Source organism: Lutra lutra, chromosome 14, assembly GCF_902655055.1.
Source record: "Lutra lutra chromosome 14, mLutLut1.2, whole genome shotgun sequence".
Taxonomy (NCBI): Eukaryota; Metazoa; Chordata; class Mammalia; order Carnivora; family Mustelidae; genus Lutra; species Lutra lutra.
Genome location: NC_062291.1, coordinates 79,062,608 through 79,085,835, shown reverse-complemented (window position 1 = coordinate 79,085,835; position 23,228 = coordinate 79,062,608). Strand labels below are relative to the sequence as shown.

At 47.7% G+C, this 23,228-nt stretch overlaps 1 protein-coding gene across 18 annotated transcripts in view; it reads left to right on the top strand.

Annotated features, from left to right (window-relative positions):
- Positions 1-23,228, top strand: part of FGFR2 (fibroblast growth factor receptor 2) — a 102,929-nt gene that overhangs the window by 38,180 nt on the left and 41,521 nt on the right. For all 18 annotated transcript variants that reach the window (XM_047702412.1, XM_047702410.1, XM_047702409.1 and 15 more), the window contains 2 exons: positions 568-737; positions 12,288-12,411. In XM_047702412.1, coding sequence (XP_047558368.1) covers positions 568-737; positions 12,288-12,411 — 294 coding nt within the window. The remainder of the gene's footprint in view (positions 1-567; positions 738-12,287; positions 12,412-23,228) is intronic.

Below are 23,228 nucleotides of genomic sequence, written 5' to 3'. Positions count from 1 at the left end.
AAAATTAAAACGTAATTAGTGACAGGGCTTTTTGGTTTGTCGTAAAAAGTCCTGGGAATTTAATGATACCTTCCTGAATGATTTCTCATCTTAGGATGGTAAATTCTATTATTGATTGTCCCTTACAGCTTCAGTGGCTAAGTTGACCTGGCTTTGAGCACACCTTGTGTGTGTGTATGCGATCACTTGCTAGGTATGGTGATCCAAAAGGATACATTTTGGTGGACTCAGTTGTTGTTATCTGTGTTGACACTGTCATGTAAAGTTGCATTTGAAAACATGATTCGCTGTGAATTTATACTCTGGGACTGGGAACAAGGGTGAGAAGGTACCTTAGATACTTAGATACTTAACTTTTGTTAAGAGACACAAACTACCAAGCAGTCTCTCTCCAGGGACTTCTGCTAGGCCATCTGCTAGACTTCAGAAAATTTTTTTCCTAATGTAAATATTACCCGAAGATTTTTGAGCATGTCAGCTCGCTCACATACAAAGTAACATTATCTTCCCCGCTATGGAAATGAAGCTCTCCTTCTCTGTACATTGTAATCTTGTTTTCCACCCCAGGAGCTCCGTACTGGACCAACACAGAAAAGATGGAAAAGCGACTTCATGCTGTCCCCGCAGCCAATACTGTCAAGTTCCGCTGTCCAGCTGGGGGGAATCCAACACCAACGATGCGCTGGCTGAAGAACGGAAAGGAGTTTAAGCAGGAACATCGCATCGGAGGCTATAAGGTAGAATGAAATTTTCAAAATGCTCTGTTTTTCAAGTTTTTATGAATCTCTGTCTCTTTTTTTTTTTTAAAGATTTTATTTATTTGACAGAGAGAGAGACAGCGGGAGAGGGAACCCAAACAGGGGGAGTGGGAGAGGGAGAAGCAGGCTCCCTGCTGAACAGAGAGCCCAGGGCTGGGTTCGATCCCAGGACCCGTGTGGATCATGACCTGAGCCGAAGGCAGACGCTTAACTGACTGAGCCACCCAGGTGCCCCTCACGGTGGATATTTTAAAACCGTTTTCCTGGACTCGAGTGTACTTTAAAAGCATAGCCCCCATTTGCATTGTTCTTTATGTGAGAAGAGTTTAATAACAGAAGGGTAGAAAGTTGAGTCTGTTTTCTACATGCTTTATAGTCCATAAGACTGAACGTGAAGCAGAATTGGAGAAGCGTGAGTATACTTGCCCTGTTTGAGCAGGATGTGTGAGTATGGATGGACTTGGCCTAGACGCTGGGTATGAAATAGTGAGTATGCGGACAGGATGCTTCCGTGGTGACAGGATCTTTGTCCTCCATCTGCCAGGCTCTGGAGAGCCCATCACAGAAGGTATAGTCTCCTCACACCGGGGGAGGTGGACCTTGACAGCCATCTCCCTAAAGAGGTGTGGAAATGCCCGTTCAAGCTCTTGTTCATCCAGTCAGCGATGGGGATGACATCCTTGGGGGCAGGCCCATCTGAGGTGCTGGACGGAGCACAACCCCAGCTCACCTCACGCTGGTTCCTCATGTGGTAGGGAAGGTAGACCAGAAAGCCGTTATCTGAGTAGGCGGAAGTCAGAAGAGCATGTTGTCCTGTGGGCGTGTGGGGAGAGAGGGTGTTGGCTCTTCCGGAGGCGACAGATTACAGAGGTCAGGAAGGGATCCTGGGCTGAGTTTGAAGGAAGGATGTCTCAGGAAGAGAAATGGAGTCTCTACATCATTTACCCTGGAAAGGGAGGCCTTGAGGAACATAGTATGTGAGGAAGGCATAAGGAATTTGACTATGACATTCTTTGATGCGTTTGGAAAACATGAGTCGGTGTATTAGTTACCTATTACTGTGTAACAAATTCCCCCAAGGCGCAGTCGCTTTAAACAACATTTATTATCTCACAGTTTTCGGGTGTGGCTTAGTTGGGCCTTCCACGGGGAGGTCTCTCATGGTACTAAGATTTCAGTTTTGTCTGGAGTCTCATTTGTGGGGTCGGTTGGGGGAAGGACCTGCTCCCGGTCTCATTCCCATGGTTGTTGGACTCTCTTCTTTGTAGGCTGTTGGGCTGAGGGCCTCAGTTCCTCGCTGGCTGTGGGCTGGAGGCTATCCTCAGTTGCTTGTCCCATGGGCCTCTTTGTGTGGTAGCTGTCACCCCTCAGGGAGGGGAGACCAGAAGAGGTAGCACGTGAAGAAGGCAGGAGTCACAGCCTTTGGTAACCTAATGGAAGTGACCTCCAAGCACTTTGGCTGTTTTCTGTTACTCAGCAGATCATTAGGGAGGAGATGAATTCCTCAAGGGCACGGACATCGGGAGACCTGGGATCAGCGGGAGCCATCTGAGCAGCCTGCAGGGGGACGCTCTCGCCTGGGACCCCAGGTTCCAAAGAACCAGGTCAAAGAGGATTTCTTGGTGGGTGGACTTTCCTGCTATAGATGTGTCCACAGCACTGATGACACGTAAGAGGGCGTGTGAGCCCTGACCTCATCGCTGCTGTGGTTCAGGGGGCCTCCTCTCCACCAAGAAGTACCCTGGAGCCCTTTTCTGAAATACCCTACCCGGTTCTCATCTTTATTATTATTTAAAAAAAAGAAAAGATTTTATTTATTTTTTTGACAGAGATCACAAGCAGGCAGAGAGGCAGGCAGAGAAAGGAGGAAGCAGGATCCCTGCTGAGCAGAGAGCCCGATGTAGGGCTCGATCCCAGGACCCTGGGATCGTGACCTGGGCCGAAGGCAGAGGCTTTAACCCACTGAGCCACCCAGGCACCCCCAGTTCTCATCTTTAAAAGGGTTGTTTTCTTCTTCAAAAATGGCTGACTTTTGTTTTACCATTTAAAAACATTCAGAAGCCAAAACCCAGAGGGCAACGGGGAAAGCCTAGGAGTAAATTTCTAAGCCCAGACATGGGGCAGTTGGTGTGTGTGACAGGTGTGAGGTACGTTTGCTGCCAGGTGGGTGCCTCGGAAGCTGTGGAAAGAGACAGACGTGGCCCGTCTTCTACGACTCCTTGTTGGCGGGAGCAGGAGGCAGGAGGCTGCTGTGTCTCTTTGCTCTGAGATTGGTATCTTAACCCAGGTGCCATGAGAGGGGGAGGCTGGCTTGCTTTCTTTGTAAAAGACGGTAAGACGGAGATTTACGTAGGTGGTTGCTGCTTGGAAAGGAGGACTTTCCAAGATTGGAAACACAACTCCAGTTGTGGCCCTGGGGATGGTTCTAACCACCAAATGCTTCTCGGGGACATAATCGATGTCTTTCCGATGATTTCATTTCAATACAACCGGAGTGTCAGAGCCGTGGTCAGAATCCTGGCTGTTAACAAGTTTCCTCACTTAAGTCAGCCTTGGAAAAAAGTAGAAAGAATTGATGAGCCTCCAGAAACTCCTGGTCTCAAAATAAATAGGACCAACATCATTATTATGGGTAAGGAGCGTTTTGCAAATCTGAATTAGTGATTATAAATGCGCTTAAAGACTAAGGGCGCCTGATGAGGAAATGCTGCTTGATTTTCAGCAGGTGCAGTTCCGTGTAAATTACCGAGGGCCGCATTCCGCTAACTGGAGAGCGCCCGGGTTCCACAAGCAAAGTGGGGGACCTTGTGCAGGGGACCTTTCTTTTGCCTGTGCGCGCGGAGGCACAGATGACCAAAGGATTTTTGTTGTTTTGCGTTGGAGCCATTTCTGGAGTGGAAAAGGATGGGAATTTGAGTGCAGGGGAATGAAAATATGAAGTATATTTTGCTATAGGCGTGCCTGGCTGGGCGTGTCAGCACCGCGTGTAACTCTTGATCTCAAGGGTGTGAGTTCTAGTCCCATTCTGAGTGTAGAGATTAATTAAGAAAGAGGATCTGAAAAAAAGATAAAGTGATTTTTGCTATTAAAAAAAGGGCAAAGAAGGGAGAGTATTGTACCTTTGGGACGTGGTTTGCTGGCTGGCGGTGATGAGTGCGCGTTGGACTCTCTCCGGAGAAGAGTCCATGGCCGTGCCTGGGCACTCTGGGGTGTGGCGGGGGTGTCACTCCATCAAATGTGAAGGTGGTCCACCTGGGTTTAGTAAGGAGTTTTCACAGCAGTTGTGGTGCTGGACATTGATTTGGGGGAGACCGTTTTAGCTCAGGAATTCCTTCCAGCCAGCCCCAGGGGCTTCTGGGACTTGAAAGGGAAAGAGATCTCTCATCTCCTGGGAAGACATAGTTACCTACAGCATAAGCCTTGCTAATGATGTGTGAGGCTCACCCCAGGTCCCAGGTCATGAAGTCCTGGGGGGGGGTCACAGAGCCCAACAGCCCCACCTCTACCACGAGTCCAAGCTTTCTGGCTGGTGCAGGCCTTCTCAGGGCCCTGAACAGGGCAGAGTCAGGAGCATGGTTGCTACGGATGGGTTTTCTTTCTTACCTGCAGAGACTTTTTTTTTTTTAAATTTTTTTTTTATTTTTTCAGCATAACAGTATTCATTATTTTTGCACCACACCCAGTGCTCCATGCAATCTGTGCCCTCTACAATACCCACCACCTGGTGCCCCCAACCTCCCACCCCCCACCCCTTTTAAATTCTCAGATCATTTTTCAGAGTCCATAGTCTCTCATGGTTCACCTCCCCTTCCAATTTCCCTCAACTCCCTTCTCCTCTCCATCTCCCCTTGTCCTCCATGCTATTTGTTATGCTCCACAAATAAGTGAAACCATATGATAATTGACTCTCTCTTACCTGCAGAGACTTTTAAAAGAATTCTGCTTCTCCAACATTCTGCCTGAGGGAACCCTCCACCCCCCAAAGCAGAGATCCCTTTGATGCGTGGATAGCCTGAGGTCCAAATGTCCCTCTCCCCTGACTCCCATCCCTTTGCTACTTTATTTAACGAAGAAGCAAAGTGTCAAGTTTTCCAAGATGTATTTTTCCAGAAAGCAAGACTTGAAAGTTTCCGCAAACAAATGTCTGTTATTTCTGTGATTTTTTTTTTTTCCTTCATAAATCTCATTCCATAAACCATGGTTGCTCTGTCTGCCTCGCTCAGCTGTCGCTCTAGCTCTTTCTACCTGTTTATGGATCAGGCATTTTGGCCCTTGTCCACTGTGTTATAGCTTGTTTTGAAATGGTGGCCAGTGAAGGGAGAAGGAAAAAAACCCAAAACAAAATCAAAGAGAATTATGAAATGGGACAGAAAGCTCATTTTAATTAAAATGGCCAACAAAGCCCTTCGGTATTCTGTGGGTGGGTCTTACTTACCAAAGAACTCATGCTGAGCCTTCCTTAGGTGATTTAAGAGTCATATTATTGTTTTTCTTAGTATGTGGGCACACAGGCTGGGTGGATGTTATTATTTATGGTGATAAAGGTTGACTTGAAGCGTAACTACATCTCCCTAATTGTCCTCCCGCCTGGGCTTTTTCATCAGTCTTGACTGTGGGCAAGTTGTTGAAACTCTTCTTTTAGGTCCTCTGTCCTTAAAATGAAGTTTGGATGGATAGTCTTGAACATCTGATTCCTTCCAACTGTGATTTAGTAGCATAACCACCAACTATTTTTTATCATAAACAATAGCACAGATTTTTTTTTTTTTTTAAGAACAAGGTTACCTATAAGGCTAGATATTTCAAAGGGCTCTGAACAGTAATTACAATTTAATGCAGAAAAGCAAGAAGACTGAGGTAATTAAGAGACCACCTCAGTTCCAGACTCATTCCTAGGTAATGACTCAGGCATAGAGGGGAAGAGTATTCTTAAAAACTGCCTTTCATGCCATTTAATAACTGCTTAAGAACCAAGAGGGATCACAGGGTCCAGTCTTCCCTCAGTCTGAGCCTGGGACGGGCACAAGAGGGCGTGGCTTCAGGCCTCCTGAGGGCGAGAACACCCGTGGACCCCAGGCAGGGTAAAGTGTCACCGGATCTGGACTGTCCGTTTCCTTGTATGTTTCAGGTCCAAGAAAACATGAGGAAAAATCTGTTTTCTCATAATCCCGGCTAAACTGGTGGTTTTGCTGGGTAGGTTCACTTTCCAGGTTACTTAGCTGTCCTGTTAGTGATGTTTGATTAAATGTTATGCCTAATCCCAAAGTACGTTTCTTGGGAAAAATCACGACTGATGTCCTTATGTTTATATTTATATTTGGTTGAGCTCTTTCTCAGCCCAGGCATTGCAGTGTTCAGCCCAGCTCGGGCCATCTGGGATGAGTCAGCAGGTGTAGGTCAGCCAACCTGTGTCGTGACTGCACTGGGCACTTCCCGCCCGCCATGACCCTGAGTCCCCTGCACCACCCGAAGAGGGGGACGCTGTTATTTTGCCCCTTTTATAGATGACACTTGTCATGTGGCTCCTTGGTGGTGAAGCTGCCTTATTTGGACCCAGGTAGTTTTCCTCCAAGGTTCACGCTCTTCCTAAACTGCTTTCTTCAAAGGCGGTTCCATGTCTTTATAAAAAACACTGTGATAACTTAGAAACATGGAGGTAGTAGAGGCATCCCAGGAAGATGTATCAGTCAGCCCAGGGTATACTGTTGAGAGCAAAGTTGGCCGTATGATCCATGACCAGTGTGGGATTTTTCAAATTGTGGTAAAATATACAGAATATAACATATGTCATTTATTTTTCCTCTCCCCAAACAGAAACTGTGTATCTGTTATGCAATAATTTTCCTTTCCTCTTTCCCCCTCCTCCCATGCCCTGGTAACCTCCAGTCTTTCTATCTCTGAATTTGTCTGTTGTAGGCATTTCGTGTAAGTGGAATCACAGGATAATTGTCCTTCTACCTGGGTTCAGGTGTGTTGTAGCAAGAATCAGACCTTTATTGCTTTTTAGGGCTGGATACTTATATGGATATTATATGGATTATATTATATGGATAGGTCCCATTTTGTGTAGCTGCTCCTCTGTCGATGGGCCCTTGGGATGTTTCCACCTTTTGGTTCTTGTGCATGAAGCAACTTCAAACATGCATGAGCAAGTATTTAAGTCCTTGCTTGCGGCTCCTTAGGGCATATACCTGGCAGTGCGATTGCTGGGTCATCTGATGGTTCTTCATTCAGCTTTTTGAAGAAGGTCATGAGATTTTAAAAAAGAGTGAAATTCAGAAGGCAGTGATCCTGCTGGCAGTGTGCCCCCAGAGCACCTTTCTGAGCCCCTTCGGGCGTCTGAGGACGGCCTTCCATGTTGTAATCCTCTCCTCCCTGCTCTGGGAGATCCACGCATCGTTCACGGAGTGGAGGAAAGAGTTGTAGTTGTGCGCTAGATGGGATCAGAGCTCGCCTCGCCCTGTTCTCTGGACACCTCCTGAAAAGCAAACTTCTGGAGTTCAAGCATTAATCAGGCATTTGCCTCCACATCTGCGTGGTGATAAGCAGCTGTGAGTGCCACAGCCCTTGACACGGGTGAACTCTCTTTGTGCACACCTCCAGAGGTCTGGCTTAGAGACCCCAGTAACCTGCTGGAAAATGGGGTCTGGAATGGGATCGTAAGGCTCTATGTGTCCCAGTGACAGCTGGGTTAATGGCGAGTTGCAGTTCACGGGCTGCCTTTATGAAGGCCAGGGTTCGAAGGGGTTGCTGCCTTTGTCCATAAGCTAGGCCTGACACGGGTGGAAGGAAGTTGCTGGGGTATTTGCCATCACACGGACACAGTGTTCATTGACTTGGCATCGAGCAAAACTTTCCATCCAGCTTCTGGATGTTTATTCTTCTCGTTATCGAACACCTAGCTGTTTGGAAATGTCCAGAATTTTTTTTTTTCTTTCTGCAATGTGGAAACCAAACATCCAGGTGACAGCCTGGGTCTTTGGCCTTTCACCTTTCCCCGGGGTGTTTTGGTATCATAACAAACTAAATCTGCATTCCCAGTTGTCACCTGAAGATAGCTGAGGGTTTCCACATGCTTCTTGGAAGACTTAGGTAGCAGAGGAATTCTGAGAAAACCTGTCTGGGCCACCTTTGGTCTTTGTGACCAGGGGCGTGGAATGTTTGTGGAATCCACCTTTTTTGTAGTAAGAGTAAGAGTTGAGGCCATTAGCTTCAACCTGCTTTGTTTCAGTATTGAAATGTTATTTTTACAAGTCTTTAGTGAACATAGTTTTGAAGCCTCATGCTCTCTAATTCTGTTCCTTGGCAGATGAAAAAATCATGATGAATTCTGCAAAGATTTGGCCACAGGCAGGAATGAGGAGAAAGGATGGTGTGTGTGTCTGCTGGTGCAGGATTTCTGTCCTCCCTGGCCATGTCGCTCAGTCTGCCAGAGGCTTACAGTCCCTGTGGTTTTGTCACAGAGCTGCTCCTGCTGAAGGGGGAGGCAGGGGGAGTGGTCAGTTTTTGGGTGCCATGTCTGTGATTTCGGGTTAAATTTGAAGAGTGAAAATGAGAAAAAAGTCAGCAACATGCATAACCCCGGCACCTAATTATATACAGTGGACTGCTAACAATTTAGTACAGTTGTGTTCTGATTTCAGCTATGTTTATACAGTTGTGCTTACAGATTCAGGGTGATACCATAGGCATCTGCAGGGCTGTGTATGTGTGTGTGTGCGCGTGCGTGCACGCGTTTGTATTTCTATACAGCGGAATCCTGAATATAAATATTTTTATCTCACCTACTCCCCTCCCCCCCATTTATCAGTAACTATTCATAGTATCTTACCAGGTCTGAATGTAAGAATACCTCTTTCTTTTTAATGACTGTGTGTTATTTTGTTGCAATGAATTAACTGTTAGTTCATATAGGACAAAGTATATTTTAGTAATGATTTTCTTCCTGGTGGATTCATTTTTGCTGTTACAAACGGTGCTGGAAACCTCAGTCTTGTTCATGTGCCTTGAAGTCATCCTGCTGTTTTCTGTGTAGGTCTCATTGCTAGCGGTGGAATTAACTGGATAAAAAGAAAAAGAATGGGTTGCTGATTTTAATAGGCCCTGCCAAATTATTGCACAGAAAGGTTTTTCTCTATGTTCCTGTTCTGTTTGAGCCTTTTGCCCTCCACCCTCGCTAAGTACTCAGTGACAGGTACTCAGTGACGTGGCTCTTCCTAATTTTTGTTAATCAGCAGGTGAATAACAGGGTCTCATTATTGTTTTAATTTGCATTTCCTTGATTGTTAATGAGGTTAAGCATCTTTTCATATGTTTATTGGGTATTTACATTCCCTCTTCCGTGAAAGCAAAGATGTGCATTTGCTCTAACTGGCAGAAAAATGGTAGCACTAAAAAGATGAGGAATATAAAAAAAAAAAACCCACAAAGAGGACATCTGACATTTTTGTTGGAAGGTTAGTGTCTTTAGGTTGACCCTGAATTGGGGTATGGAAGAGGAGTGCTTAGAAAAGAAACACAAAAGTCTTTGTGTCTTTGCCCCCCCATCTTGATAGAGTTACTGTTTGTCCTCTCTCAGCTTTTCATTAAGCAACCACTAATTAATGGTAGGATATCCCCTAGGAGAGTGTCAAACGTTCCCACTGTTGGCAGCTTCTAAGGGCGTCCATTTGGAAAGTGCCACAGCTCATAAAATTTGGGATTGGTGGTATGTCAAGGAATCAAATACTGGAGCAGTGGTGTAAGAAAATAAATATTAACAGCACTGCATGGGGCGGTATTGACTGAGTACCAAGGTCTCGGGCAGGGCAGAAGCACCTTGTTTGGTAAGTGGGTTTCTCATTGTGAAAGCGTTTTCTAAATGTTAACTTATTAATATTTGTAGTGCATCTCCAGGAAGGAAACATTTCGGGGAGCACAGGCTGTCGACGAGGGGTTTTACGTGGAATGCCATCGCCCCGACAAGAGTCTGGGTCTGACCATATGCCCTGGGGTTAAACACGGCAGTGGTATGCCGAGCTGCCTATGCCAAGATTTAATGTCTTGGGCAGAGGCAGACGATGCCCTCCCTGTGCAGTTCAGGTTCAGCTCCATTTGGAATGTGCCATGTGCCAAATCTGGATCCAGGCGCAAGAAAGACATTGACAGTTTGGACGGGGTCCAGAGACAGGCACTAGTCATGATTAAGGGCTTATGGGCATGACATTTGAGCAGGGGCTCAAAGAACTGAATATTTACAGCAGGGCTGAATGCTGGATTACGTGGCTTGGTGACGTTAGGCCCTGTGGCTTCATCCCCAAGTTACCCTCTGTGTGATTAGTCCTTCAGATCCCAGGAAAGTCCCATTTCTGATACCACTGAGAGCTTGGGGAGAGGGAGGGTCTCTGTGTGGGCCCATCTGAAGGAGTTAGTTTCTGAGTCTCCCATGCTCTTCAACACACGGCTCCAGGGTGACTGACACCCATGGGGGGCCAGGATTTCAGTAGAGAATTAGCAACCGCTTCTTCTTCTTGGTGTTCCCTCTACACACTGCATAGAAGGCTTATCCCTCCTGAGAGGAGACCTCCCCTCTTGCTTGGGTTCTCCTAGAAGCCTACGTACCGCCCAGCCGAGAGCAGGAGGGAGGTCTTTGCCAGTGGAGGGGACACACTCTCTCCACTGGGGTCTGATGCCTTCAGGTTCATTTTACCACCAGACTCTTCGCCTGTGACACCGAGAATGAATGTTCCCTCGTCAGCTCCATGACAGGAGATGGAAACAGTCCAGGGTTGTACAGGGGAGCTGGTGAGAGGACAGCAGCTTGAGCAAAGGGACTGTCTGCCCAGAACTCACTCTCATTTCACTGATCGTCCTCGGTGAAGAAGAGTCCAGCCCTTACCCCCGTGATCCTTCATGAGACTGTGCGTGACGAGCAGTGGTCTCGTTTTTGGTTTTTTTTTTTTTAAGATTTTATTTATTTATTTATCAGAGAGAGAGAGAGAGAGAGAGAGAGCGAGCACAGGCAGACAGAGTGGCAGGTAGAGGCAGAGGGAGAAGCAGGCTCCCCACAGAACAAGGAGCCCGATGTGGGACTCGATCCCAGGACGCTGGGATCATGACCTGAGCCGAAGGCAGCTGCTTAACCAACTGAGCCACCCAGGCGTCCCGTGGTCTCGTTTTTGAACCAGCATCGGTCGCTGCTGTCTGTGACAGCGGCTCACAACAGAGCTCAGCCTGTGACACGACATGAGTTGGCGGGTAACGGGCTCCTGTAACCTCTTACTTCTGTGGGTGCTGCTTTTCGAAGTGGACAGCTGCTCTGCCCTCCTGTTTTTATAATGGAGAGTTCATGAGATGAGTTTCTTTATTCTCTAGTTCCTTGACTCACTCATGTGCTTGCAGAGGCTCGGCTGGTATTATCGGTTTTTATGTGATTAAGGCAGAAAACACTTGCAGTGTTCAGGGAATCATTCAGAAGTTCAGTTGAAATTCCTGAAATCATAGTTAAGACTGGTAGGGCCCAGGCTTTTAATTTACTTTTTGATTTTCTCCTCGCCATGTCTTTAGAGTGCCTTGTCCAAAATACCTTTACAACATGATTTGGATTTGGAGAGAAAGGGTAGAGCCTTGAGCCTGCAAGAGAAAATCTGCATTTCGGTCTTAGTGAGGAAAAGTCATGCTTGCTTGAAAGTTTGAGTCGGTGGAAATATTTTAAAAGCAAGGTGGGAATGTCAGAGTCTAGCCTGTTTGCGTGTTGACAGAACTATGGGTGGCAGTCCCAATACCTTATTGTCACATGTGCTGCTTATCTTTGAAAAAGTCTCAAGGAGTCTGTAAGCAGATGGATATGCAGCTTAGGTTTCCTGAGGATTCATTGCTCCCATATTTGGAATTCTGAGTGTGTCTCTCAGGAATATGTAGCATCTATTCGACCACTGCCAGAGATGGGAGGGGCAGACCTGTGTTCCCAGTTGAAACTTCTGGCGGCTTCCAGACAGCCTCTGAGGGCCGTGGGAAAAGAAACTGGAAGGTTCCAGAACAATACAGAATGTAGCTTGTGGGCTTCTTGAGAGATTCACCTTAGCTAAGGCCGGATGGAATGCTCAGAGCAGTGACTGGCATACAATAAGTGCTCATTGGTGCTGGCCCTAAGTGGTCCATGGGTGCCCTGGGGCCTGAGGGTTCCTATTGGATGAGCAACCTTTCAGCCTCTGCTCTGGGGCACTGGTAGGGTCGCAGGCTAAAGGGCAGGCTCCCCCGGCCATTTGGCAGCTCCTGGAGGAACCATCAAACCATGACTGCGAGAGACCCAGTCTGCACACTTGCGTATCTGAACGTGTCTGTATCCCCTTGTGAGACATTCACCTTGATGACAATGATTGTTTTCACTTGTCTCCATTCTGAGTCCTTTGTATGAGGGAAATGTAGAATTCAGGAGATAGTTCTCTACTTTCCTTGTCTCCCCCAACTGCTTTTTAGATCAAGAAAGCAAAGTATCTAGTATTCTGTGCTAAGCATGTTAAATAAGCACCTTTACTTTGATCTTTTCAGGTGCGAAACCAGCACTGGAGCCTTATTATGGAGAGTGTGGTCCCGTCCGACAAAGGAAATTACACCTGTGTGGTAGAGAATGAGTATGGCTCCATCAATCACACGTACCACCTCGATGTTGTTGGTGAGTTTGCTTCTCCCAAAGGGGCAGCTGTACACCAGCTTGACTCCTGTGACATCGTGAAAGTGAGTCTTGTTTCTTTCCCGTGGTTTAAGGAGAGTTGGTCCATTTCCTTCTTCCTCAACACATGCTGTCGTTAGAGGAGGATTCTTTTGTCAGAAGACAGTGTTCTGTTTCCCGAGGAGCCATGCTTTATGTATTTTGTGTGATCCTCTTGGTTCCCTCACGTCTTGTGGAAAATGGACATAGTGTGAAAGGTGCTGACATTCTGGAAGCTGAAAATGGATGGACATAGAGAATGAAAATAACATTCTGGAGAATGTTGGTGTGTTCAGGGAAGGGGCACAGATATGCTCTAAGAGAACTTTTAAAGATTTCTTTATTTGTTTTAGAGGGAGAACAAGAGCAAGTGCAGGGGGTGGGGAGGGGCAGAGGGAGAGGGAGAGAGAGAATCTTGAGTAGACTCCACACTGAGCGTGGAGCCCGACATGGGGCTCGATCCCATGACCCTGAGATCATGACCTGAGCTGAAATCAAGAGTTGGATGTTTAACTGACTGAGCCACCCAGGAGCCTATAGACCTTTGCTTTTAAAAGAGAGGAAGCACAATCAAAAAAGGGCTATTGTATTATATTGTATTGTGTGGTATTGCCTGCGAAAGAGTAAAGGAAAAGGTATCAGTATGACTGAGCTGATAGCTGGCTGGGGCAGGTCAGGGTCAAGGCACCCAAGTGAAAGTCATTCGAGATTGTAGGCTCAGCGTTTGTTCCCAGAAATGATTCCTTCTGTGGAAAGGGAACTGTGTATATGGGCTTGTAAATATCTAAGTGCTCAGATAGATAGGGCATTTTAATTAAATATCTTAAGACCAAGTAGCCTGATGTCCTGGAACTCAGATTTTGTCCCATCTTGCCTATTGTGGTGGGTTGTGTTGTAACTGATAAGGAAAGAGGGTTCCTCTGTCCCGTGGGAGGATTGGAGATGCCGAGCTTGGGTCTCATTGCAGCAGGGATGGTGGCCTAAGATCTTTGGATCCTTTGTATGATCCATCTTTTCTCTGTCTTGTCGTCTACCTGGACTCTCAGGCTCACCGCCTGACCTTGAGTCCTGGCTGAGGGTCAGCTAACCAGTTCGCCCTTCTCTTGCGGATTGCCAGCTTCAGCTAAGGGGCTCAACTCCAGGCTCTCCCTGATGGACTTTAGGTCACCTTAAGGAAGGTGACCCTATGTAACTCCACAGACCATGCCCACCCTTCATGTCTATGAACAACGGCTTTCCTCCATCATTTCCTGTGCATGTGTCCCTAGTATTATTTCATGTGTGGCCATTCTTCTCCTTCAAGAAGCTATAAACTCTCTGAAGAGAGGCTCCATAGTGATTTGAATTGCCCAAAGAACCATGAAAACACCTTCCAAAAGCTTGATTAACCAAATTACCTAGATTTTGGTTCATTGAAGTTTGAGACTAACTGCAAATTGAACAAAACCATTTTGATTTTTTATCAGGTTGCCTTAAATTAAATCCATAAGAAGCTCTGCCTTTGAAAGCATGAGGTAGTATTTATTTCTGAGCATGTGTTAAAATTCAGTGAAAAAAGTATTTGTGATGCTTTATCTTTGTTATAACAACGTCAAATTTGGTAGCTTTTACATAATGTAGATCCCCTGGACATTCCTAAAAGACTGAGTTTCTTTGCTCACAGAGATATTGGGGAAGGTTTCTTAGTGGGAATCAGTACGCACAGGTATTTTACAGATCAAACCGAAAGAAGTAACACAAACATGAGAAGAGAATGGTGAACATTTATTTTGGCATCGATGGGCCATACATCTGTTGATTAAGCACACAACATGAGTTCACATTGGGCCTCACATCGCTTGAATTTGACATGAGAGTGTTTCTATTTAAGGAAAGAAAGATTTGGGACTAGAAATTCTTCAATACTTAATTTTGAAACAAAGTAATTGATTGTGTGAATAAGATAATCATGTTGTAGCAGTCCCCAGGGATTCTGGCTTTGCGTGGGTCGTCGTCACCCATGGCTCGCTGGGATTGGCTGGGGACCCGTCCAGGAATCTGGAGTCCAGGAATCTGGAGTCGGCTGGGCCACCTCAGCTCCTAGCAGGTTTTGGGTTGAGTTGTTATGTAAAACATTCAAAGCCCCTCACCCCACCTCTCCTTTGAGCTTTCTGGCAGCTCATCTCTGTGAAGCCCTCTGCCGTCTCTCTTACAGTTTAGGGCTGGATTTGAATTGGGCTGCTGAATAATGGAATTGTGCTGTCTAATGTTAATCCCCTGGCAATCAGTCTTGTTGAAAAGAGCGTATGACTCAGTGGTGTAATGTAGAGGGAGCATAGAGTGTATGGAGTAATGCAGAGAAAGGCCTGATTATGTCACAAATTTGGGAGATTGCCCAGCCAGACATGGGCCAATAATGACACAATGCTGGTTGGGAATATCCATTAAAGCTCAACCCTTAATAATTTTCCGAGCCTTGAACCTTCTTTATAAATAGAAGCCAAAAGTCAGTGGAGTATAAGACATTTTCAGGAAAGATGGAGGTGTGAAATACTGTCATCTTTGCTCAAAACCCCGGTAATTGCTTTGAGAAGCACTAATAAAATAAGAATTGAGTCGGCTCGAGAGTCTCATGCAGACTTACGGGGTTGGCAGGCGGGCGTTCTGAACATCTCAGCAAGTGGCAGCAGAAGGGATTCGGGCTTGAACACCGATTTTCTGGTGGCCCACAGTCTGAGCGTAATACAGCGCCCCATGATAACAAGCTTCCCAGCTATAGCTGCATCTCCCAGAACATCGGAGACTTCCCCAGTGAAAGTGAAGTCCTGTCCTTGCTCACGTTCCTCGAGAGTTTATTTTTGTTGCTATGATACATAGGTTTGGGGTACAGATACTGCGAAGCATCAAAATGGGCAAGATCTTTTTATTGAAATTCTTCCTTGGGAAGGCATTCCCATAAGCACTTTAATGTAAAAGCCGTGTAATTTAAGTGACATTCTTGTGTTCTGGAATTAAACAGCCAGCCATTGTTGTGTGCGAGGGAAATGCTCTGGTGTATGGCAGCCCTTTTAGGAGCCTCGCTTGATCCTCATTAAAATTGACACCATTACTTTTCAGCCATTTACTGGTGAGGGAAAATTAGCGCGAAGCTCCACATCCCGGTAATTGTGACTCTCCTAAACCAGGCTCCCCTCAGAGGGCTGGCTTCGGGAGGTGGCGAGTCTTGGCCCTTGTTCATCAGTGAAACGAGGCCAAGGCTCTGGGTTCTGATGGCTCTGCCACCAAGAAGCCACAACCTGGGACACATCCCGTGACCTTGGGTTTCCCGAGCGAATGGCGACAAGTCCCTTCGCCTTTCCTGAGCCCTTCTGGCCTCACCGGGGGAGTTGGAATGTTGGTATTTAGCTCATTCCTGTGATGGCGGGGTCTGTCTCCTGGGGGCTGCTGTGACAAGTGAGGGCAAACTGGGATGGGTTAAGACAACGGAGGTTGATTCCGTCTCCGTTCTAGAAGCCAGATGTTTGAAGTCGGGGTGTCAGCGGGGTTGGTTCCTTCTGCAGACTGAAGGGGCATCTGGTTCACCCTTTTCTCCCCAGCTGCTGCTGGCCGCCCTCGGCTTGTGGACATGTCACTTCCATCTCGACCTCTGTCATTCCACGGCTTTCCTCTCTGTGTCTCAGATCTCCCTCTGTGTGTCTCCTGCAGGGACATGTGTCACTGGATTGAGGGTGTGCCCTCCATCCAGGATGGTCTCATCTCAAGATCCTTAATTAGAAAGACTCGTTTCCAAATAGAGTCACATTCACAGGTTCCAGGAGTGAGAACATGGACTTACCTTTTTTTGGTGGGGTGGGGGGTGTTCAGTTCAACCCAGTATAGTTGTTATGAGGAATCTGTTTGGGTTCAAAGATTAAAAAAAAATGCAAAACCCAAAACACCGAATTGGCATCAGGTGGCCAGCAATAAATGCTGGTTTTCTTTTTTCTTTTCTTTTTTTTTTTTTAAAGATTTTATTTATTTATTTGACAGACAAAGATCATAAGTAGGCAGAGAGGCAGACAGAGAGAGAGGAGGAAGCAGGCTCCCCGCTGAGTGAAGAGCCCGATAAGGGGCTCGATCCCAGGACCCTGGGATCATGACCTGAGCCGAAGGCAGAGGCTTTAACCCAGTGAGCCACCCAGAAGCCCCAAATGCTGGTTTTCTCCCTTCAAACCTGGACTCTCTGGAGAGTTAGAAGGCATTTTATTTGTTTTTATATATATTTTTAAAAGATTTTATTTAGTTGAGAGAGAGAGGGAGGGCATGAGAGAGAATAGAGGGAGAGGGAGAAGCAGATTGAGTGGGGAGCCTGATGCTGGGCTCGATCCCAGGTCCCCAGGATCATTACCTGAGCCAAAGGCAAATGCTTAACCAACTGAGCTACTACCCAGGTGCCTCTAGAAGGCATTTTTAATAGCTTTTATTAGACTCCATCAGAAGTTTTATTAAATAAACTGAGTGCCATAATGGGACCAATGGAAGGGGCCAGGGGCTGCCGTTCACGTCCTGCTGGGTTTACCCCTTCGGTTAATCCAGTTGTCAGGGCCGTCCCAGGACCGATCCAGTCACAGAAGAGGATCATGGCGTGTTTGCGAGCCCCGAGTTCCTGAGGCTTTCCTCCACCCTCACCCCTCACCCCACTGATAGTTGAGGAACATCAGGTTTGGGGTGTTGGGGGTTGGTGAGGGATTTATTTGCCAAGGACTTAAAAAACCTCCAGAGCCCGGGGCTCCATCTGGCTGTTCTGGAAACCACGATTAATGCTCCGTCCGGCACTGCACATGGAGGTCTTGGTTTTAGGTGTCCCGTGGTGTGGAGCAGCAGGGACCGCTGCAAAATTCTGAAAACCCCCACCCTGTGTTCCAAACAACAAAGTGAGAGAGAGAGAGAGAGGGAGAGAAAGAGAGAGAGAATGTGTTTAATGGACCAGTTGGCCCTCCTCATTCACAGAGACTCTTTGACTTTGATTTAAGAACTTTTTCCCCCTTTGGGTGTCCCAACTCTGGAATCCCAGAGACCATGATATAAGTTTTGAGCTTTTCACCTGGTGGTGGGTATTTGCAGGGTAGGGTGCAGGGGAGGTTGGAAGCGGTGCCTCTGGATTTGCTGGGCCGGCCATGCCTTGTCCTCTATCAGTCGGACTTTCTAGAGATTTGTCTTCCCCCAGGACAAGAAGTTTAGGCGCCGGACGGTGTCTCAGTGGTTGGGAGCCAGTCAGCGGGCACGCAGGCCTCTGGCTGGGGGGGGGTCGCTCAGGCTCCTCACCAGTCCTGACTTGCTCAGCAGCAGAGCGCAGGGGTGCTGTCGACGAGCCCTTGACATAAATCTCCTCTAACTGGGCTCCGGACATGATGGGACGGAGCCTGAAAGCACGAAGGAATCTGTCCTGGCGCTCACCCCCCCTCCGGTGTGTGTTCAGGAGGAATGAAGCGTCTTTTATTCCAGCACTGACGGACCGATAAGCCTGGCTGCGGGGTTGACACCTGGCACCCATCCCCAGTGGGAGAAGGAGAAATTTCGTAAATTGTTTACTGCTTCGGGTAGCCTCTGTCCGGGGAAGACAAAGCCTCCAGTGTGGTCCCTGAGCAGAAGGGGGACTTGGAAAAAAGTAACATTTAGGTAAATGAAGAAGTGGTGGCCTCATTAATTAACTGGTTGGTTTCTTACTGAAACTGTCAAAAATTGGGATCGTTCCTGATCGTTCTCCTCAGGGAAGAACCCTCTCTGTCCTCATGTCTATCATCCTGGGGCTTCTAGACAAATCTTTTATTTCTCTGTCTGATGAGGGGTGGCTGTTGTAGTAGGTAACGTTGAACTACATGAAACCGTGCGTCCACAGATTCTAACGCCTTGAACGCTTGACTCTCATGTCCAGCAGTTGCCGCCCTTGTGCATTTCCCTGGTGTCCACCAGCCTCAGCCTCACAGAGCCCCTGGCAGTTCTAAACTGGAGTCATCTTGACCTAGAGGCTTCCTGGCCAGGCCCCCTCTGATTTTCCATCTTCATCTTCTTGCTGCCAGCTAATTCTTTCCTTTTCTTGGTCTGGGTTTAAGACTCGGTGTGTTTTCCCTGATGCAGGTCCCGCGTGCCAGCTCTGGGGTGGTGAAATCCTTCCCGGGGGAGATAGGAAGCCCCTTGTTGATAGTGGGTTGGGGTGCCACGCTTGGTCATAGGTCACAGCCAATGCCTTCGTAAGTAGGCTTGTGTAGTTACTATAGGATCCTGGAACGTGGGCAGGGTTGAGTAGGACGCGAAGTCATGTTGCTGCTTTCTTCTGTGGCTCCTGGAGCCATTTCCCCATTTTCTTCCCAACCAATGCTACTGTGTCTGCCCTTATGGGACTCCATGCCTTCTGGAAGCGACTCTGGAGGTTCGTGTGGGAATTACGTGGTGGAGGGGTTCATGTTCCATTTCCAGCTTGGGCAGTGCTGTGGCCTTGGAAGGCGCGGAACCTCTGAGCCTCGGGTCCCTCGTCTATAAAGCGGGGGGCAGTGACCTCGTCCCGTTGTCCGGATGCAGGGGGTGGTGAGGTGGTGGGGGTCGATGCTTCTAAATAATAGAACCATGTGCTTGAGGGTTAGTCACTCAAATTAGGTGGTCCCCCAGCTCTTCTTGGATGGCCAGGCTGAGCCACGTGCACTCGGCACAACCCTGGGTAAAGGAGTGGCCCGTCCTCTTTCCTCTGGACAGAGATTTCAAAACTTCCCTTTGATCTACTGTTTAAATGAGCTTTGGGTTACTGCAGAGTGGATTTTTATACCTGTTTCACAACAGGGATTCCAGGGGGTGAGAGCTGGTCAGTGGGTAGCCCCGGCACCCCGAAGGTACCGACCTGTAAATGAGTGCTCTCCTGCAGGACCAGGACCAGCCAGAAGTCCTTCCTTCAGGTCCGTGGGCAGGTGGTATCTCGTGTGCTGGCTCCTGAGGCTGGAGCAGGCACAGGCCAGCGTGGATGGGGCACGTTAGGACTTTGCAGCGTCAGCGTTTTTGCCGTGTTCTCTGCAAGCCATCAGTTGCCCTCTGCCCCACAGCTGAGGAAGGAAGCTTTATTGATTGCTTTCGATTCTGGCAGGGGTCCCGGCCGAGGTGGCTGGGGAGAAGGCTAGGCTAATACCTGATCTCTTGTCTCATCTTTGGCATTGAGTCTATGGTGTGGGCAAAGAGGGTGTAGAAGTGTCACAGATGAGTTACGATCTTACGGCTTTTTGTACAAAGACGGTCTCTTCCCCACACCTGGTGGTAGGATAGGTCGGGGCAGGGGGTGGGGAGAAAGCTGCTGCTGTCCAAGCGTGGTCGAGTGGTCTTGGCATGAGGATCTAAGTGCACTGCTGGCAATCTCAGTGCCCAGGAATGGGCTAGAACTTCATAACCGCTCCGTCGTGCTTGCTGAATTGGAAAAACAGAGGAAAAGCAGTTTAATGCATGACTTTCTTTTCTTTTTTAAAGATTTTATTTATTTATTTGAGGGAGCAAAAGAGAGAGAGAGAGAGAGCGTGCGCATGAGCAGGGGGAGGGGGAGGGGCAGAGGGAGAGCGAGAAGCAGACTCTACACCGAGCAGGGAACCCGACATGAGACTTGGTCCCAGGACCTCCAGATCATGGACTGAACTGAAGGCAGGCGCTTCACTGACTGAGCCACTCAGGCCATCCCTGACCTGTGACTTTATATTTGGAGTTTGTGGTTCTTAACATGGCAAGTTCTGAAGCGAGTGCTTTTCAGAGTTGCCTGATGTCAGTCCCCTTTATAACCAAAAGATCTTGGTTGGGAAGTATTAGGTCAGCTGTCATTAAAACGTCAATACAGAAATGCTGTGAGCTTTCTTCCCGTTTCAAATGATACCTTCACCCGATCCTTTATGCCTTTATGGGTGATGCCGCCCTTAGAACGGGGGTGGTACCCAGTTGACTGAGAGATCCTGTCGGAGTTCTAACGTCACAGCACAGAAGACCCCAAAGCTGCCACAGTGAGATGATGATAGATAGGGATGGAGATTTCTGGATCTTGATAGAACGACTTTTTCTTTCTTTCTCCCAGAGCCTCCCCCTCAGAGGGTTCTCTCACGCAAGGATTCCTGTAGGAATCCTTTCCATCACAAAGAAGTGTACAAATTAACAGGTCAGATTATGTGCCGGACCTGTTTCCCCTCACGTCAGCTGGAAAGTGGTATTTCGCAAGACAGGTGTTGGATATTATTCTAGAAGGATCATTTGGCTGTGGTGCTTTCTTTGACAAAGAAAGTCCCTTTTATTTACTTGAAAGAGTGAGAGAGTGAGAGAGAGAGAGAGCATGAGCAGGAGGAGGGAGAGAAGCAGACTCTCCTCCTGAGCAAGGTGCCCAACACGGTGCTCGACCCCAGGACCCTGGGATCATAACCTGAGCCAAAGGCAGACACGTAACTGACTGAGCCACCCAGGCACCCCAGAGAGTGCGAATCTAACGAAGCCTCCATGCCTAGCAGGGAACCCAAAATGGGGCTCAGTCCTCCGACCCTGAGATCATGACCTGGCCGAAATCAAGAGCTGGACACTTAACTGAGCCACGCAGGCACCCCAAGAAAGTCCTCATTTTATTGGGTTCAGTGTGCACTCAGGACTGGGGCTGAAGTCCTTTGCATTTTGCATTTGGCCAATAGAAACAAAACCACTCTGGGTGTGAAACCATCAGTGAATGTTCCGCGGTGTTGGGGGGGAGGGTGGCGCTGGTCTGCAGGCTGGCTTGAGGCTTCCCAGCTGGCTCAGACAGTGAGAAATGGTGCCTCTCGTGAGCTGGGTGACTATCTGGACTCTTCTCTGTAGGCGACGCTGACAGCAAGGGGTATTGAGTTCTGTGTTCAGTTCTGAGTTTGCCTCTAAGAAAACAAATGAGGTTTTATCATTTAACTTCTCATGTTGTTTGCACCAAAGGGAGGCATTTCTTGTTTGCTCAGATGGGCTGAAAGCTTTTCCTTCTGCTTGAATCACCCCAGGAGCAAAATAAAGCATCGAAGAGTTTGGTGTGGTCGATTTTTCTAGACTTCCTCTAGGGCGAAGGCCTTTTCATGGTGGAAGTTGATTAACCTGTGAACATTATTTTTGTAGACCTCTTCCAACATCTGTACGTGTTGTCGATTTCCTTCTTATTCGTGACCCCTGTGCTCTTCTGGATCTCAGATAGTTTATTTAATCATTTCCCTCTGGGTGGGTGTTTAGGCAGTTTCAAAAGAGGCAAGCTTTGTGCACACGATAGTTGGCTGCCTGGGTGACTCTTTTTCTGGGCTGGATTTCTAGAGCCGGACTCACTGGATCCCCTTGGATGTCAGTGAAACATCTCCAACCTAAAGAGCTCCATTTTGAGTACTGCTGTCTCTGGGGACTCCCCAGTGATGTGATTTTTAGCTTCTCTGCAGGTCGTTTGAGAGAAGTCATTCTGATCTGGAGTTCAGCAGGAAGGTATGTTTCATTCTGGGACTTTGGAAAAACATCTCCAGTATGTTCTTCCCATGGAGGGAACCCAGCTATGCAGACACCAGCTGATAATCTTACATTCCTGAGAGATGTCGCACCCCCTGTGGCAAGTAGCGGGGTGCTGAGGCTCTGGGACGTGGCTCCCAGCATGACCGCTCTCAGCTGTGTTTACCCCAGCGCCACTGGAGTGAGCGTGGGGAGACTGACGTCTGAGTTTTACATCAGCGTGAAAACCAAGCACAAGACAGGGAGGGCCCCTGTGCGGAGTCTTTGTGTCAGAACAGAGAAAAGCTCTCAGTAAACTGGGCAAGGTAAATACACTTAACTAATTGAGAAGGCAGGTTTTCCGTGACCCTAGAAATAGATCTTGTTCGCTCTGAGATAGAGTCACCTTTGCCGTGTCTCCTTTAAAAAAAAAATGGTGGCAAAGCATATGTAACAGAATGTCCCATTTTGGTCAATTTCGAACGTGCAGTTTAGTGGCATGAAATATACATTTACATGGTTCTGCAATGATCACCACCATCTGTCCCCAGAACTTTCCTTCGTCCCAAAGCCACATCTCTCTTTAACCAGAGGAAAGACCTTTTTGACCCTCTCTTGGACATAACTTTGTGGTCACCTAGGAGTCTTCAGTTCTGGTTTAACTTTTTAAAGGCACAGAGCTCAGGGTATCGTAAACATTTGGGGGTGTGAATAACACACAGCTCTGCTCTGGTAATTTGCCCAAGAAGACCTAAATTGACACCCAGCTGGTAGAAGCCACTCAGCCCCCAGCCACATAATACAGTCAATGACATTAATTAGGGAAGGCACTTTGCCTCCACCTGCTTTGGTCTTCCCAGGCTGCCCGACCACGGCCAGCACTTTGCCCCGTTCTCCACCTCATCGAGCAAGTACAAAGGAATTAGTGGTGTTTTGCTTCTAGCATTTCGCATGGTGCAGCCTCCCTAAGTCACTGAGGGACTTTGGCACTGGAGGGAAGACACCGTGGCTTTCCCCAGACAGGCCTGGTCTGCAGACATTTTTGTTCTCTCTGTAGGAAAATTGTGTATGTTTTAGAGGAAGCTGGATCCCCACCCTGCCCAGTTCTGCAAGACTTTCAGGGTCGGATGTCCAGGCAGGGGGAAAATGAGGCTCAGCTGAGCTCAGGACAGAGAGCAACACACCAGTGACCTTCTACAAAAAGGCATTTTTCCTTTTTTTTTAAGTTATTCCAGGTGCTCAGTACCCCCAGGTCACTCCATCTGTTCTAGAAGATGACAAGTCGGAATGCCCGCTTCTGGTACTCGGACTCTTAATAAAAGAGATCAGTTCTA